At 38.8% G+C, this 19,420-nt stretch overlaps 1 protein-coding gene across 1 annotated transcript in view; it reads left to right on the top strand.

Moving 5' to 3' along the window:
- Positions 1-19,420, top strand: part of LOC113159191 (WD repeat-containing protein 70) — a 34,633-nt gene that overhangs the window by 1,733 nt on the left and 13,480 nt on the right. The window contains exons 6-10 of the mRNA XM_026355753.1: positions 366-425; positions 721-854; positions 2,647-2,800; positions 4,962-5,038; positions 10,997-11,171. Of these exons, the coding sequence (XP_026211538.1) occupies positions 366-425; positions 721-854; positions 2,647-2,800; positions 4,962-5,038; positions 10,997-11,171 (600 nt within the window). The remainder of the gene's footprint in view (positions 1-365; positions 426-720; positions 855-2,646; positions 2,801-4,961; positions 5,039-10,996; positions 11,172-19,420) is intronic.

The raw sequence follows: 19,420 nt of genomic DNA, 5'->3' as shown, positions 1-19,420 counted from the left end.
GAATAGCATTTCTGTTGTCTCTCGGTCATTGTTTTCAATTTTATTTCTGAGGTAAATCTCTTTACAACCTCATATGTATTAGAATGTGAAATGCAATATTCCTCAAAAGTGTATGTTGCGGGTTATGAGTGAAAGGGCTCAGATACTAACTTCTCACGTTCGTCCTTGTGGATGTCCCCAGTCAGTAATTTTCAGCAGATGACTGCCATTCCAAACTTTTTAGTCACACAGTCAATTAAAGTTAAAAATTTGTGTGTGCTTGAATCTTGGAGTAAAATGCTACACTGTAACCACACACCTAATTCAGCCCTGTGTTTTTTTTTTTTTTACAATTTCCCTGTATTCATCTCAACTTTCTGCCACAGAATCCAGTGAAGAAGATTCCAGACACTCATGAGATCACTCTGCAGCATGGCACCAAGACAGTAAGAACTTTTTCAACTTCTTTCAGCACTTAAGTTATTATGATTGTGGTTAGTGTGGCTCTGTGGAAATGTTTTCAGTGGCTTTCTGTTTACTGAAAAATGAATAAGAAGGTTCTTTAGTCATCATAAATGGATTGTAATCAACCAAAATGTATTAACATGCACTGTCAAATGTTTTTCTCAGCTGAGCCAACCTTTCACAGTTAATTTAAATCTTTCGAATGATAACTTAAAGTTGATTTGTAAAGGGTTTTACATTGACTTTAAAACTTAAATAAGATAATTGCCTTCTCAGGTGTCAGCTCTTGGCTTAGACCCCTCTGGAGCTCGTCTGGTGACTGGTGGATATGATTATGATGTGCGATTCTGGGATTTTGCTGGAATGGATCAATCTCTGCAAGCGTTCAGATCCCTGCAGCCTTGTGAATGGTGAGTCAATTTCTGTGAATACCACGTGAAATATCAACACAGTTGTGGAACATGTGGTTAATTAGTTTCATGCAAACATCCAGCACACTCACTTTATGTGTGCCAAAGTGTACACACATACACAAACACACATTTGTTGAGCTTCATTGAGCCTCATGCTAACTTTGTGACATCCCCTTTTTTTTCATTTAAAATGAGCCTTTCAAAAGTAGATGGCTCAGATACGTTGGTGTTTGTATATCTGCACATGTTTATTCAGTATTTCACTGAAGCCATCATCAAAGATTAAATCTTTTTTGGTTTTGGGAATCAGTGGACTGAGCTGAAGCAGGCTTCCCCCTATTAACAGAAATATACGCTACATTTAATTTAATTGCATTGTGATCCAGTAGTCTGTTTGATTTACTAACAAGTTGAGCTTTATATAGAGGGCTGTCCTGTAAAGGTCCAATGTTTCTGTCTAAAAAAGGCAACTCAAAAGCATAGTCAAACTAAAACTAGAAAACTGAGCCTTTGCTTCCATGTAGCGAACTTTGAAGATGCTAAAACCTCACAATTAAAAACAGCACTGAGGGCGACCTCACTTCTTTTTAGCAATAGAACTTTTTGCTCTGTGTATGGAAATGTTCGTACTCCATCTACCCCCTGCTGTGTTAATGCTATTTTATATTGACCTGAATTGCTGATGTCACTGTGGTTAAGTGGTCAAGATAGCTGTCTGTCCCTTACCTCACATGCTGTGATATTTAATGTAAAATTATATATTAAGTTAAAATTGTAAAAAGCACATATCCATGTATTTTATTCACCATAACGCATTGAAAACAAATCAAATGTTTAAATTGAGAACATCTACCATTTAAGAAAAAGGTATGGTAAGGTCATTTTGAAGTTGATTACAACCACAGGTCCATATTTGCCACAGTGCCACATTCTCTTTTCTTTTAACAACAGTCTGTAAATCTTTGGGAACTGACTTGACAAGTTGCTAGAGATTAGGGCGAGAAATGTTTCCTATTCTTGCCTGATAAGGATTCTAACTGCTCAACAGTCCTGGGTCTTCTGTCATGTTTTGCATTTTAAGACATTTTGCCATTTACCCTAATTAGGTGCAAAGTGACCTTACAGCTCTTCCTTGGTAGTACTACTTACCTTTCCAGCCTTTTGTTGCCTCTGCCCCAACTTTTTTGTGTTGCTGCCATCAATTTCAAAATTATCTCATAACTAGTATTTCAAATGGCACATTTTCTCACCTTTTATGTTCCCTATGTTCTATTGTAAGTAAAATATGGGTTTATGAGATTTTCATTACTTTAAACTTTCATGTATGTTTTGCACAGCATCTCACCCTTTTTTTTTACTGGCATTGTATCTTCAAAAACAGCTTTCTATTATTTCTGTTTTGTTTATTTACTCTCAATGTTTTATTATGCTTTGTGTAAAATGTTTCAAGGGTCAAATCATTCTTTCCGTTTCATAGCTTTAAAATCCAATTATGCTCTGTTATGTTTCGTATGTTGCTTCTTGAAGATCAAAGAGGACCATTCATCACATGTACATCAGATGGTGTGTTGTTTTGTTCCTATAACTACGTGTATCTACTGTTTGTTTTCAGTGCCTGAACCCCTCACAAGGGTAAAAGCTTCTTGTATAACAATGTTTTTCGATGCACAAGTCACAGCTCGCAGATGGCTTGAAAAGAGAAAGAGACTTATTAGCACCACAGAAGCAACTGAAATAACTATTTGTTTCAGATGTCCTCTTTATCTATGTCATGTTCATTTCCCCGCAGCCATCAGATCAAGTCCCTGCAATACAGTATTACTGGAGACGTCATCCTGGTGGTTTCTGGTAATGCACAGGCCAAGGTGTTAGACCGTGATGGCTTCAATGTCATGGAGTGTGTGAAAGGAGACCAGTACATTGTGGATATGGCCAATACAAAGGTATGCCAAAGTAGTTCTCACATATACATTGCACACCAACTATTTGGACAGTTTAAAAATAAAATATAGGCTATTACAACAAAGTGTCAATTTTTATCTTTAATTTGAGTAGGTTAATGTCACTATACAGTCAGACATACAGACCTTTTAATAGAGACTGTTCAAAGTTTAGAGGTTCAAAATACATCAGTGTATCTGTCCAATTCTGTCCATTTCAAACTGTCAAAACTATAAAAATAACATAAAGAGTTGTGATAAAACTGGAATTAATGCTAAAGATATTATATCAATCCATGTTTTTATTGCTATGACACCAGTAGTGTGTCCAAAGTGACTGCTAACCCTCACAGCATTACTCTTCGGCTCCCCGGGTTAACCCTGCCAGTGCATAATGGTAGCAAGGTGTAGCTTTGAGCTGGTCTCTATTTGTATGTGAGGATAATGATCTGTGCTGTGTGACCAGCCACAGGCGCTCTCAGGGGGAGCACAACACATGCGTACAAGACTGTCGCGGTTCATCTCTTGCTTGTACCTGCATCTACAAAGGAGAATCCTAATTAAGTGTCCATGGTTTGGTTTTACTGTGTTTAAAATGCATTATTGGTGGTCACTAACCATCTGTGTCAGCTGCACCGCATTTGGACATGGTTTATACCACCCATATGAAGTATTTGAAAAAGTGAAGGGCCATTGATTGCAAGTAGTGTTTTCATGGATGTCCTACATTCTCATCCTTCTCAGTCCCATCTGGATCTGATGGGAGTTTGGTTCAATGAAAATGCGTTTTGGCCTGCTGACAGTGTCCCAGATGATTACTTGTGTCTCATGTGATAATTAAGTCCTTGCCTCTACTCCGTCTCTGTCAACAGTCAATTACTTGACTCCTAACTCATCACTCTGTGTGTATAGAGATTTGCCGCGCTGCATGGACTATATACCCATACGGTAGCATTTTTTAATAAACGGGCAATAATCCATAGAAAAACGGAGGAAAGCAGAAAATGCTCTGATAGTTAAAGCCCTTCATAAATGCACTTGTGCTGAAAACAAATTGAGGCATTATTATCTAAAGTTATTCAGTTTTCATCATCTGGGAGGGTTCTTTGTTTGCTTTGTAGATTTGTTTGTCATCAACAGTCTGTTTCTCTTTAGTTTTTGGCACTTGGTTTTCTTGGTTAAAATGTGAAGGAAGAGGAGTCCCATTTGTTTATAAAGGTACAGTAGTGGCCCCTTTACTCTAATCATGAAGCTCTTGTGTGGGATGGTTCTGTTTATTTTGATGTTATTACACAGTGTGTGGAAACAGTTGAGTTATTAATAGCCCAGTTTGTATTTTACTATAAAATTTAACAACTTACCAATTTATTAATATGATTTCAGTCGTTAAACTGCAAGAGCGAGTTTTCTTTTATTGATTTTTTTTTTAAGTGGTGCCTTTGAAGTATTTGACAGTGAACAGACACACCTCTGTTCCTGATGCACACATACCAAGGTTATGTAGTCAGCTTCTTTTCATGCAAGGTTTTGCTTTTTTGAGCATCCTGTCAAACAGCAGTATGTCACATCGGAAGTCTCTTTGACACAAACCGAAATGTTCCTCTCTGACCTGGCAGGAGTGGAGGCCCTGTCTCTGGGTTATCCTGCTTTGAAATCATTCGTTATGAGTAGTTCTCCCCAGGAATCTCCTAGCAAAGGAAATGTCTAAAAGTGACATTGTTACGCGCTTCGCTTGAAGCAGTGCAGAAGGCTGTTTGGTAACTTCAGAGTTCACCAGCTCAGTTGTAAGGCTATGTCAAGAAAGCCAGAAGTCGAGGTTACTGTGTGATCAAATTATAGCTCATTTATCTATGGGAGAATCTTTTGAGGTTCATTCAGATCAAGAAAAATAATCAATGCCTTCTGGAAACTTGCAAGCTTCATAAGTGCCATGCTGTTCACACTATACAACACTGAAATGCATCATCATGAAAATGCCTTTGTTCATAATGTGTGTGCTGCAGTACGATTGAAAAACACATTATTAATTGACCACTGTTTGTTCCTACCGGTGACCAGCTCTAATGTGCTGCAACTGCTGCAGCTGAATTCTAAATAGGACATTTGAAAACATTTTCAGTGGAGACATTGAATAAATTATTTCCACTTTCTGTTTTTTTTTCAGGGCCACACTGCTATGCTGAATAGTGGCTGCTGGCATCCAAAGATTAAAGAGGAGTTCATGACCTGCTCCAATGACGGGTGAGTCCCAAATATGTGTTACGAGTTGTAGGCTAACATCTCCCCTCTCTCTATAAACCTAAATAATCTCAGTGTAATCCTGTAGATTTTTGTGAATACAAACGGTCAGCAAAACTGCATGGTCTGCATGGTATGTAATGAATGGAAATATGCGGTGCTTATAAGTAATTACCAGTACTAAGGTTCATTGCCCTGCCCTAAATGTGTTTTAGTTGTCTCATTTGTAATAAATATTTCCTGAATGTTGCCCATAATTTATTCAGAAGAATATGTCCTTCCCAGGCCCTTAACTAGAGGATGCTATGCCTAAGATTATGTACTCAACTACACAGACTTTACTTTCCTCTGTCACCAGCAGGGAGTCCTTTAGTCTAGACCATGACTCTGGAAGGGGTAGCTTGACCTCACAGCTGTGCTTTGACACATGGCACATTTTATATTGGATGTTGTCCAAATGCAGCCCTTTATTTTTACGCAGTAATTTAGACTAGAGTAACACTGCAGGAGATAAAATATGTATAATCTTTCTGTTCCAGTCAGCAACGCTTTAGCAGCCTCTTGCCTTCTGAACAACAGCACTGGACCTGACTCTAGAGGCTGGAACTTTTTCCTGTGTATATAGGTGTGTGTGAATATTGGTGAGCGAACACGTGAGAGCACAGTGGAGTGAGAGCACAGTGGAGAGTCCAAGTGACTGTGACAGGCAGCAGTGCAGAAATTCAGGGCTATCATCATTAAGTTGAAGCAAGGGCTTGGCTTTGTGGGTAGGCCACAGCCCGGTGTTTACCAGTGTTACTGCTCTCCCAGATGTGGAGGTTGGTTTATTTAGCTCTTATTGAGTCTCTGGAAATCCTCCCCTGGCACGTTAGCACTTTGTGTTGCCCCCGGCCAGCTCACAGGAGAACAGTGAGAGGAGCGCTCAGGGAGTCATTCACAGGGAGAGCAGCTGCTTGTGAGGAGGGTTCACAGCAGTAGAGCGGGTCAACACAGCAACCTGCATCTCAGCGCTGGAAAGACTTTAGTAGACATAAGTAATGTGCTCTACTTTGTTGTTAGAGCCCACTACCCTTCAAACATTTCACTTTCTAGATTAAAAGACCCTCTCACTCTTCTATCACAAACAAAATGTAGCCACTAGTGTTTAAACAGGTGTCAAACATTAAGATCACATTACCTAAATTTATGTTTTTGTAACCCACCATTTTAGCTTTTAGCTGATTTTAGCACCTTTTTTTTTTTTGAGAGGACAACCTTTAGTGGACAAACATGTAGTGTCTGTGGACGGCACAGTTATAAAACTGACACATGAACTTCATAAAAAACAAATAAATAAAACATAAAGCCGCCTGCTCAAAGATGTGTATTTGCATTACTATCAGCTGAGGTGAAGGCATTAATCAATCGTTCCTTCTTAGTTTAGCACAATACACTAAAACATGATGTACAACCTGAGGATATTCTAGGCTTTCAGTCCATACCGATTAATAATGCTTTAGTTATTATTGAGGGATCATCAACAACGCTTAGCTCTTTCCTTTTCCCTAACCACCACCTTATGCATACTGTTCCATCCACTTCAGTGCCTTCCTCCTAATAGATATGGACTGCAAGGGCCACTCTGTAATCGCGGGCCCCTTGAGAATAGCCCAGCTGTTGGCCAATAGTACCAGCAGGTGCCTGCTGCAGGCTGTGTCTGCTTCATCATCAGACCCACACGTACGTTTTCAAAGGTCTTTCTTCCTGTATCAGCCTTGTTAGAACCTTTGTTGTGTTTATTTGAAAAGGTTATTAAGTATGATCACTGGACCGCCCAGCTCCTTAATTAAAGGTCTCCCCAGCTGTATGAAGCTTCATTCAGGAGAAGAGGCTCCACCAGCTTCATGAATGATTTCATTAACCCAAAGTTTTTTCTCTGAGAAGAAGCGGATGAGAGGGAAGTAGTGATGAAGCAGTTAAATAATAATGCAGCAGCAGGGTGGCAGTGATTGTTCCTGCACACTGAGGGTTGAAAGGGGCTTTAACAGAACTGTGCAACTCAAGCTGGTGAGTGAAAAGCATTTCTGCTCTGACTGGTGCGAATGTGTCAACATTTCACATTCTTCCGTCATTCTGTTTGTAAAACGGAACTGTGTTTTCCAGTATTTTTAATGTTTTAGTGAAGATGGCCAAATGCGCATTACGCATAGAGCCACTTTAACTAAGTCTCTGCTGAAAGATTGAACACCTGTTTGAAAACCGCAGATTTATTTCTCAGGAAGCGATGGCAAAATGTGCTGGGCCTACTCCTGGTGGAAGTAGTTCCTTGGCAGGATTGAATTTAAAAATAATAAAACTAAAAATACAGCTGAAAGTTCAGTGTCAGTGGTGTATTTAGAGACATGTAGCCTTTCTAATGGACAAAATAGTAACATTAGTGGCTTTAAATTTAATGAATAACTAAACTATGTTGTATAGCAGTGTCAAAAATAGTAACTAGTAATGTGGAAAACTTTACATTGGTAGCTGCAAAAACATGACATTGTTGATGTTTTGTTTTACTTTATGTAGTTTTATAGTGCCCCAGGAGAACAATAAAAAATTCATGTTATGCTCTTTTTGTGACTGAAATTTCAGCCAGTGGAGCAGAGGATAGAACAAATGGCGACTTTCTAATTGGGCCCACATGTTACTTCAGTTGAGTCTTGAGGCACACTTTAACATGTACACACACAAATACACACAATTTGAGGAATGTTTCCAGGAGGTTTGGATGCCAGGGATTCCCTCCGCGTTGGCCTGTTGTCAGGGCCGCAGCTGGACTTGAATATGTAGTTGTATGCAAGAATATGTAGAGGACAACATGGCAGATCCTTTTACTGATGAGGGACAAAGTGTTTGTTTTTGTCATGTGCTCCAACCAAACATATGATAATTATCACTGGAGAACAGCCACAAAAAGAGCAGATTCACAATCTGCTGCATGGCTAATACCTTGTAATGAACATTGTTTTTTTATGTGCAATGAAATAGACAGCAACTGCCCAGTGTTTTCCTTTTTTTAAGTCTTTATATGTCTGTATTTCTTTGTGTCCTAATTCATCATTTCATCCAACTGATTTATGTAAGTAGGTGATCTATTTTTCAAGGTTTGGTGAGAGCTTACTTTAGTTTTTTTTTTGAGGAAAAGGGGCATTACTGCTGGCTTATTAGTGTGAGATCTGCGTGACAGAACAGGGATAAAGAGTGAGGTCAGACAACACAGTGTATATGTGAGCATGTTGGGGCGATTTACACAGTTTGACACATCTGGTTCATCCACAGTCCAGCGCATCTCCAACTGTTGCCCGCCTTACAATGCAACTGTTCCATATCTTGCCCAAGAGTGCACATACCATACCTTTAAGGACTGCCTTTATCATTCTTCAACAATTAACGGCCATGGCTGAATTTTTGACTGACAGTAACTTCTGGCTCTTCAGTATGTGAATACATTATATGTTTCTTATCTGAGTGAACTGATTATCAGGCCATTTCCTTATGGATATGGTCCAGGAGGCAAGCATCTTATCAACCAGATTGCTTGATTAAATCTGGCTGTCTTCGTGTTTGTGTAGTCCTTGAATTTGGTTTTTAACCTGTTATGTGTGGTGTCATCTACTAAGGCCTTTTTAAAGTCTCCTAACTTGGAGGTACACTAATACTGTTGTGAATTTGCTTGTATCAGCATCTCACCTTACCCACCTTACATCTTTGCTTAGACCATAGTGTTTCCACTTTGCATATTCCTTCTCCCCAATTCCTGTGTGATTTCCCCACACTTTGTCTTCTTCAGCTGCAATGGAAGATGGAGCATCTTCTCTCTTAATCCTCTCTCATAACAGAACTCCAGCTAGTCAACTGGCCATTAAGCAACGCAGCCTCTCCCCCATCACCGGAATTCGACAAATAACTTTATACAGGATGTATGCTTTACTTTCCTCTCTCTGTCTTCCTTATCTCATCTTCTGGGAAAATAATCCCACCAGCTATCACCCCCACTGGGGCTATAACCTGATAGATAAAATCTGGGGCCAGGGGAGTTGTCACTCCTCAGTTCATGTGTGAACGACTGTGCTACCTCGTAAAGTGCACACGCATGACTGAGGATGTATGGGTCTCATTTTATTACATTCACCCCTCTGTCTGTGAAGCATTTGGGCTAGAAAAGGGGGCTGCTGATTGAAGGGAAAACAGGGATGCATGGAAAAGGGCAAAAGTATTACCCTTGAATGTTTTTGGTGCCGCACATGAATATTTTGACACCTCGTACCCTTTCATTGCTATTACCTCTTCAAAACAACCACCACCTCTGAGAAAATAAGGTTCGAGATTGCCTCAGGCGTTTACCTCTGGAATGAAAGACACAGTTTTAAATAAATTGAATAAAACAGAACCATTTAAACATTTGATATAGTGTTTTTGTACTATTTCAGGTCAAATGATTTGCAAATCATTGCAGATTTATATTTTATAAAGCATCCATACCGATTTGGAATATATTAGGGCTGACTGTTTCTTCTTCCCTGCCTGTCTGCTCTGACAGGTGAGGGTGTGCAGCCTTCGTCCTGAGTTCATGGTTGGCTCAACATTGGTGGGCTCTTTGCTGTATCCCCTGACAGCCAGCAGTGCCATGTTTTGGAAAGAGCCCTTACAATAAATAGCATTCCAGGTTTTGTATGCTGCTCAAAAGGTTATGTTGTCTTTATTGGCTTGACAGACGCTTACAGCCGTCTAAACAAAATGGAGATGTCTGTGTGAGGCAGCAGGTGGACCAATTTGTCATCCAGTCCATGGAAATCAGTCTTTCTCTTTCACTCCAAGACTTACAAAGCCAAAGTTAGTTAGCCACACAAACTAAAGCTGACTATATATTTTTTTAATATGTCTTGCTACATACATACATACATACATACATACATACATACATACATACATACATACATACATACATACATACATACATGTATTTTTATATATATAAAAGAAAAGAAATATATATATATATATATATATATATATATATATATATATATATATATATATATATATATATATATATATATATATATATATATATATATATATATATATATATATATAGCCAAGACATATAAAATATATATAGTCAGCTTTGGTTTGTGTGGATTTAAACACAACTATGCATCAACTAGAGTTTTATTTAACTCTTGCCAATTCTCATTCAAACCATATGTCTTCAGCTGGCATTTGTATCACATTGTTAGACTTATCCAAACACAGTTGAGTGTGTGTGTCTATGACTTTGTAGCTGGTCGTGGAGGAATCTTTGCCTGGCTGTTAGTAGCAGCCCTGCCTGTGTGTTTATACTCCTCTTCTAACCTCATGACCCAAAGGTCGCAATGCTCACTAAAGCAAGCAGAGGGTCACAGACACATTTTGATGTACTCTGTCTGGCATGAGAGTTGGTGTGGGAGCGTGGCTGAGCATTTTTGTGTGTAGTCATATCTTGTGGAGTTTACATAGTGAGTTGTAAGCCTGGTAGGCACTGTTTGTCATAATTTGTATCTTCCTTTAATCTGCTTTCTGGTGATGTCACAAAGGCCCAGAAAAGATAATGAAAAAAATGGGATGTCACAGAGGATGTATTCCAAGTTATCCTCCACAAATAAATATATTGGTGCCTGTCAGCTTTGTTCACTGAGTTCATTCTCAGGAGTCAGGATCAAGTTGAACAATGTGTTCAACATGTGAAAGAGACACTCAGGATTTCATGGAAACTGCTGTTTTGCTGTTTGTCCTGGGGTAGCTGCCTAACCTAGTGTTCATGAGAGTAACTGGGAACACTGTATCTTTGTATGATTCTGATTTATTATTGTGGTGGATGGTGTTAATGATCAAATATGTTTTGAAAGACGGATACTTTATGACAGTTGGATTGTCTCTCTACATGTCTCTCTACAGCACTGTGCGCACATGGGACCTGAACTCTGAGAAGAAGCACAAGTCTGTTTTTAAACCCCGCTCCTTTCAGGGTAAGAAGGTCATCCCCACATGCTGCACCTACAGCCGTGATGGGAAGCTCATTGCAGCAGGCTGCCAGGATGGCACCATCCAGATCTGGGACAGAAACCTCAGCGTGAGTCGCAAAACACACACATACAGATGAGCACAATGTTCACATTGCAAGTTGCACACGTAGGATGTCTGTTCAGTTATGGCATACGTTCTTGACACTCAGGTCATCTGGTCACAGGCCAGAGAGGCCAGAGAGGTCAGAGTTCAACATGTCACTAACACTGACCAGAATTCAAAATGTCTGGCTGCACTTGTCTAAACAAGTAGTAGTTGAACATTTTATGAAATAGTCTGTCTAACCTGTATTGGCCCGGTTATAACCTATAACCAGTTTCACCAAAGAAAAAAAAGGGATACTTTTGCATTTAGTTCACACTTGAAAGGGACGATAGTATTTACACGTTGTCACTTCTACAGCCTGACTTCAGGGAGCAATGATCATTATAAATTAACACTTCAGAGATGCACATTTTGCAGGTAGATCTTAGATTACACTGGAGTCAGTTACACAATTATGCTTTTATTAGTCTATGGGGCCGGTAAGTTCTTTGCTAAACTGTGTCTTGGAAAATATAATTTGCAACAGAAAAAGCCAGCGTGTGCCAAGATGATAAAATTACAATGATTTGTCAAAGGATAGTTTGTGAGTATTAGTGGTCCTACACAGGCGTGATTACTAGATACATTCAATATGAGGTAAACATTGCTTTTCATTTAGAGATTTCTACTTTTAAACAGATTTTAAAGGGAAAGGCAAAGGCATGTATCAAGGTGGATGTAGAAGTGGCTATACATAGTGCTGAGTGAAGAATAAATGGTGCAGAACAATACCTACCTGTACTTTGCACCACACTCCTAACCAAAAAGCTGAGACTGATGGCTGATGCAATTAGGTATGTAGATATGCATATAATCCAAAGTAATGGACACATTTACACAATTTTTTATCATATGATTCTTTATTGTGTCCATCTCATATATATATATATATATATATATATATATATATATATATATATATATATATATATATATATATATATATATATATAGCTACTTATATATATATATATATATATATATATATATATATATATATATATATATATATATATATATATATATATATATATATATATATATATATATATATATATATATATAAAAGTAGCTATTCAGTCATTTCAGTTGACCTTGAATATCAATCTCAGGGTGCATTAAGACTAAATTTATATGGCAGTTGCCTGTCAGGGCATTTAAAAACAGCCAAAAATGGCAGAACACCTAAAGTCAGCTGGCTTCATCCTTGTACGAATGTATGTACAACTCTGAGGTCTCACTCTGCAGCAAACCAACAGACAGGCATCTGATTATGTAACTGAATTAACTGACGTGTGATGATTGAGTGGAGTTACATGAAAGTTGCTGGGAGGCCCAATCACAATTTCCCCCCGTAGATTTTCCACTATTAGTTAATTAGGCAATTAAGTCATCATTCTTCAAGATTCAGATACTTAAGTTAATAGTTGATTTTGGCTCCTGGGAAGACTTGAGCTCACTTATTTTGTTATTTTCGCTTGAGATGGTTAAAAATGACTGCTGGCTGCAGAATAGATCTCCCCCATCTTTCATCAAGCAGATCTTCTGGTGCACATTTTCTTTCACTGATGGTTACTCTTTAACCCACACCTGCCTACCTAATCATTTAGATAAACAAAACAAATCCCTCTATGATCATTCTCTGGGCTAGAAAAGGATATAATTTGCTGTTCATCAATAACAGAGCAAGTCTGGAAGCTTCACTTGGTTTTTACATGCAAGACTCCTCTCAACAATACAGATGGGAAGAAGGAGGAAAAGGTGGAAATGTTCAGGGGACCTGCAGAACTCATAATTTAGTATTTTCAAAGACAACCTATTGCAGGAATCAGTCCAGTATAGTGTTGTCTCACTCGATGGCTTGCTCTTTTGCTTTTTTTTTTGCCAAGTTACACACTTGGGAGTCTTAAAACACAGTACAGCCATATTTTTTAGATGGAAAATAAAATTGATGGAGCACAGCACACAGATATCAGGACAATATAGATTTTAAACATAATCCTTATTGTCAGTTTTTATGGAGAATAAGAGATTGTTTTCTGCCCTCAATGTTTTGTCTCGTTCCTATCCGTAATTCTTTTGTTTCAATTCAGATAACTTCATCTGTTCATCCCCTTGTGTGACAAGGTCGGATGCTTCTGTTATTTCATATGAGAATAGCAACAGTCACAATTAAGCTGTGGTCAGTGAGTTGGAACAGCTTGATTGGACAGAGCGGTTTATCCAGATTAGTCAAATGAGAAGTAGGCTACATGATAATTACTTCTACAGTCAACTTCATAATCATAAGACACAGAAACAGTGTAGTTAGATGGGGGTATTTGTTTTCACTGTGACTACTTTTCAGTTTTAAGAGTGTCTGTACTTCCACCTCTCCAGCCACCCCAGGCAGCTCGAGTGGCAGGCTCTAAGTGATTGGGTTAACCCTTTTTAAAATTTATTATCCCTCCTTCTCCAAGCTAAATATTTACCATGTGCCCCATAGCAGCTTACAATAGTCATGTCTGTTGCCTGACCACTGGAGTCTGTCCCGTCTGAATGGCTCAAGAATTCAGTTGGTGATCTCTGCCCTAATCAGCAACCTGTGCTGCTGCCTCAAATTCAGCCACAAGCCTAAAAAGGAGTTGACCTCCTGATACTTTTACTGCTGCTCCCTCCCCCACTGAAACAAACCCCATCTCTTACCGTATTGCCACTATTACTCATAGCGAGAATATGCAGGCAGGTCAATCCTGATCACTCATGTACACGACCTTCATCTAGAGCTCATGCCGAAGAGAAGCTATTGAAGATGACACATTGTGCTCTTGAACTCTAACAGGAGTTGATTGATCCTATGATGGGAGTCAAGTAGGTCTCTTTTAGTGAGCTGCCACAAAGAGTGATTGCATGCTCATTCTCTGACCAGAGGGGTCGATGCCAGAATTACAAGACTGCATTTCAATGGTTGCCAGGTAATGTGCACTCTGTGACACTTTGTGCATTGGGAGTTCAGACCGTCGTTCCAAAACATTACCACAGAGACCTAAGGAATGTTATGATGTCAGCGGTGGACGTAGATGTTTCTAGACTTCAAAGTGGGACCCCAAAAGTGGTGGTTTTGATAAACTACACAGTGATGACATGGCAAACTTTCTCTTGTTTTTGGCAGGTGCTGGCTTTGTCAGTGCAGCATCTCCTTCATTTTGGGAGAAGCCAAAGATCCTGAAGAGGTTTTATGTTCTAGAAGCTAAATTCTAACTTTTGTTACATGAATAACAAGGACCTTTTTTGACCACCAGCACACTATTTACAGTGACTAACTTAAAAGGACCCTCAACACACTGAAGTGACTGTACACAGTATCGCCATAAACTCTGTGGTCCATAAAAGATAGGGCTGATGCGGGAGGTTAACTCAATAACAGCAGAACTTAAACCGCAGGGAAAATGTTTAGGAAATTGTCTACTATTTGCTAACTGACTAGAGTACCTGCAGAGCCCTCATAATGAGCATGTCAGGATGGAAGCATTTAAGGTGCAAACAAACCAGCCCTCTGGGCTATCTAAAGGCAAGTTGATTGTAAACATTCACCCCAGATTTCATTGCTAAACAATGTGACTTTGAAGAGATGCTTTTTATAAAAGGAACGCAAAAGCTTTTAGCGGACACACAACACATTATCAAGTCCTATTTTCTGCACTGTGTGTAGCTGAAACAGAGAAATACGTCTTTTATATAGCTCGCTGTTGGATTATCTGGTCACTCACTCCAGCATGATCCTCCATGACATGCACACACACACGCGCAGCTTCACCATCACCACTTGTTGATGTCCATGACATGAAAGCTCAAAGCAGCTGTTCAGTACTGCGGTTTGGCCACTTGATCCTCAAAAAGTGACAGGTCAGGAGTGAGATGTTACAAGTGACTGTTCACTGGACATCATTCAGTCTTTCAGGTGTGTGGTTGTAAAAGTATGGAGGTAGGAGAAATGCAGAGCCCTGCAGTATTTATATAATGTTACTCAGATAACGCGGTTAGGAACAGTTGCCCTTGTGGTAGATTGTTATCATAGTCTACTGAGGATGAAACCCAATACTGTTCCTTCAGCTATTTATCAAGCCCTGCTGCTCAGTGTGTGTGTGTGTGTATGGATTGTGTTAGTGTGCTTCACCGTGTACGTATGGACAATCTTACACAAAGTGGTTTGCAAATATGTTTAAAGACATACTTACTTTGGCTTGCTGAATAAAAATTGTGACAATTTAGCCTCATATTATTTGGCCAGAGTGAAGGACGCAGCTTACGGAGGTTGTCACAAGACGTGAGAGAAGTTTCAGTGTATGAGAATCTGGTTTCACAAGCCGGCTGTGTAGATTATCACAGGAAGCAAACACCATGGCATCTACCAATGCCAGCCAACATCAGGTTAGTAAATAAACACTCAAGCTTTCACAACACCAGTATATGATCTGGAAATAGCGAGTGTGAGTGCGTGTTTAAAACAAGCAGCTACATTAACTACGAGCTACTTATTTAAGGCATTCATTTTATTTTATCTTCATAAATGTATAGAAGATCCCATTTATTTGTTATTTAAATAATTACATTTTCCTTTACGGCTTGCCATGTCTGGTGTTTTATGTGTTGAATTTATGTGCCCGTTTGACTGTGTGCACAAATTAAATGTCCACATAGGAAACCTGTTTCCTAACTGTGAGCAAGGCAGTTTCTTCCTGTAAGCAGTATAACATAGCACAACAATACAACATAAACGGGGTTAAAACACAGCATGCACTAACAGCAGATGGTGTTAATCTTAGAAAGAACGACGTCAGATATAGAGGAAAAAAAATTGAATGATTCATCATTATTGAACAAGAGCTCATAACTTTTCTTACTACTTGACCCTAAGAAACTCATGGCCATGGTAAAAAACAGAACTTTGAAAGTTATTTAAGAAAAAAAGTCACATCTGACATTACGCAAAGCAAATTTCATCACTTTCTTCTTGCAGTTTATTTATGGTGTAATATCTACATGCCATGTGCCATATATTCTCCCACTGCAGCTCTGCTCCTTCCAGACACAGGTATTATTGTCATACAGATGTTATAAACTACCATAGATGTACCCTTTGCTAGGCCAGTTTTTATAATGAGCCTTTGACCTTCATACAACAGCTCATAAGACAAGATAATTCCTGTTCACAGTTAGCTGGACACCACCCAATTTATCACACACAGATTTACAGCACATTTATGCTTATCATTCATAGATGTCCCTACAGCTGTCTGAAGGGGAATTAAATGTTTGCACATGGCAGATGAGTGACAGTGATCATCTTGTGAATTGGAACATCAAATGTATAAGGCTGATAAAAAAAATAAAATACTGTTATTTACTATAATAGGTCAAGTAAAGTAGTCTATTCTCAAAGCTCAGGCCCAGTGCTAGCTAAAGGTTGAGTAGTCTAGGTTTAAGCTTTACACATGTACTTCAGCTGCTACTTATTAGGTTTTTAATAGGCTGCCCTAACTGTTCCACACCTGCTATAAGATTGGAAAGTGTAATTTTCATTTTGAATTCACCTCTTGACTTTATCAACCAAGTCCATTTTAGAGCAGCAAATGAAAGAACAGGTAAATAAGAATAGGAAAGATAACAAATGAGGGGAATGGAATTGAGTCAAAGGTAGTAGAAGAGAGAAACGATGATGGGAAGCTGGAAATTACCCCTGGAGAATGTACAGGGGCTAAGTGGCCAAGGCATGAAAAAGTGGAATCCATCTTATCTTCAGTTCAAGGTAACTGCGTTATCTGTCTCTTCAAAGTTAATAACTTCCCTCCATTTGGAAATGAAATATGGCCTTGTTTCCTACTTGTATGATGAGCACACGTGACTCATTCACCTCATGCTCCTCCATCTTCTGCTCTTTTTGCCAGCATTTCTTTATCTTATCTTTCCTCCACGCTCTGTGCTTACTTCAAATTCCTTATCCACCATTCTTGGTCAAAAGCCTGTATTGCTGCAATTCTCTTTTCACTGATTTATTTGCATTCCGTTTAGAATTAATGAAAATGTAGCTGTATAAACTAAGGTTATGTTTGCTTAAGTTTTAGCAGGCCTACTTCCCAGACTATTGCTTCACCAGCGTCTAGCAAAGGTCTATCTTGGTAATCTGGTTGTACTCAGCCCAGGTAGAAATAAGGCATTGGTAAGCAACAGTGGGATAAAGCGGAGACACGGGTACCAAATAACTGCAATTAGCGCTGAAACTATTAGTTGATTAGTTCACCAACAAAAAATAATTCCTTTGACATAATTTAATAAGCAAATATTCTACAGTAAATTGCAAGATTAAAATTAATTTCAACTTTTGTTCATGCATTTAATTTGGAATTATGATTAAAAACTGCAATACCGTGAATTTTAACATCTATTATGGTTTTAAGGTTGTCACCTTTCTCACTGCCATTCATTGTCTCTGTTTTCAGTGGACTTTCTTATTTCTTGCTGTTCCTTTGTGTTTGAATGAGAAAAAAATTATCTCAGTGTAAAAAAAACTGCTGCGCTCGATTATTTTGAGCCTGGAGCTGTAGACTTGCCACACACGCTGTACTATTGAGGACGTACATCAGATGGCAAACCATCTTGGAAATAAGACAAAAGGTTTCTTCTGTTGGGGAATATATACATGCCTGCAGCAGCTGGAATTAATTAGGCATATTTTGGATCACTTTTGAATTGGGCACAGGGCACCAACTCCCCCTCTTTCTCCTGAAATCTCATTATCTAGTTTTACTTCATGAACTACAAAACTGCGATTGCATTCCCCCTAACCTTTGTAATCATTTATATACAGTGACCCTCAACTGAAATGACACTTAGTCTACCTAAATCAGTGATACATGCTGATCATCACAGCCAAGTTGAGTAAGTGCACATTCTCATATTCAGCAACCTGCAGGGAAACGGTTACAAGAGCAGAATTATACACACACTAATTGCCCGATGAAGACCTTGTTGGTGGAAACGCTGACTCATTAAGTGCCTGGGAGACCGTAATATTCATTCTGTGGAGTGCCTTTGTTTTTCCATTGTATGTCTGCATGTACATTCACCATGTGTAGAACTTAAATTACTTCTATTATGGATTATTTCTTGATTCTTGATCATTCTTGATCACTTATAGTCTATAAAATTACAGCTGATGGGGAAGAAAGATTGTCAGTTTCCTCAAGCCCATGGTGCTGTCGTAAAATGTCATGCAGTTGTTATCAACACATGTACAGTTTACCATCACATAAAATATAAAACAAAAGCAAGAAATACACATATTTCAGAAACTGGAACAAAGGACACTATTAAAAACATGGAAAGCACATGTTACACAATTGTTGAAATTGTTGCAAATTGTCCATCAATCAACAATAATAACTTGTGACTTTAACACTACTCTAAAATCAAATTTATGCTATAGAGTCAGAAATGCTCTAGTAGTAGAGGGGTCCCCAGTAAGGCTAACACATTGGATGTCAAACATCAGTTATGGTAAATGCCCACATGTTTTAAATTCCACCCCAGGTTGTTAACACAGTTGTGTTGTTTAAAGTTAGTAGTCTCCAAACCCAAGCCGAGATAACCCTGATGACATCATTAGGGTTATTATCAGATAAAGCCACAGAGGACATTGTACAACTTTCACAGGGTCGGTAATGCTGACAATGACTAGAAACCTGATTTATAAAATTTGTTTTTTTCCTATTACTCCTTTATTTCATTGTTCACAATTTTACAAGACGAGTTATTCTAGCAAGTAACCTTGTCCCTATCTTGTATTTGGCTATTGTGATTGTTGATTTTTTTGATGTGACATAGGCTGAGACTTGTGGCATAACACTTGTTTAAGGGTGGCTAACAGTAAGGAGCAGAGAGTCAAAATGTTCAGAGGCTTTCTGTTGCGTGTTATTAGCAGGTGAACTGTAAGCAGCAAGACTATTATAATTCTGTTTCATGTAGAACCAAGGGAAAAATTGAAATGCCTGGCAGGCACCTAAGCTTGCCAAGGTAAATCGTAGTGGTCTCTAGCCTTTCTAAAGCCTGTGCTTGGTACAGTGTGTTAAGTTGCAGGTATTTCATAAGATGTAGCAGATTTCTTAGTGAAAAATATTATGGTGTTCAGGGAGGAAATGAAAACCGTGTGTTGTTTTGAAGATACAGAATGAA

Source organism: Anabas testudineus, chromosome 12, assembly GCF_900324465.2.
Source record: "Anabas testudineus chromosome 12, fAnaTes1.2, whole genome shotgun sequence".
Lineage (NCBI taxonomy): Eukaryota > Metazoa > Chordata > Actinopteri > Anabantiformes > Anabantidae > Anabas > Anabas testudineus.
This window is presented reverse-complemented; position numbering and strand designations above follow the sequence as displayed.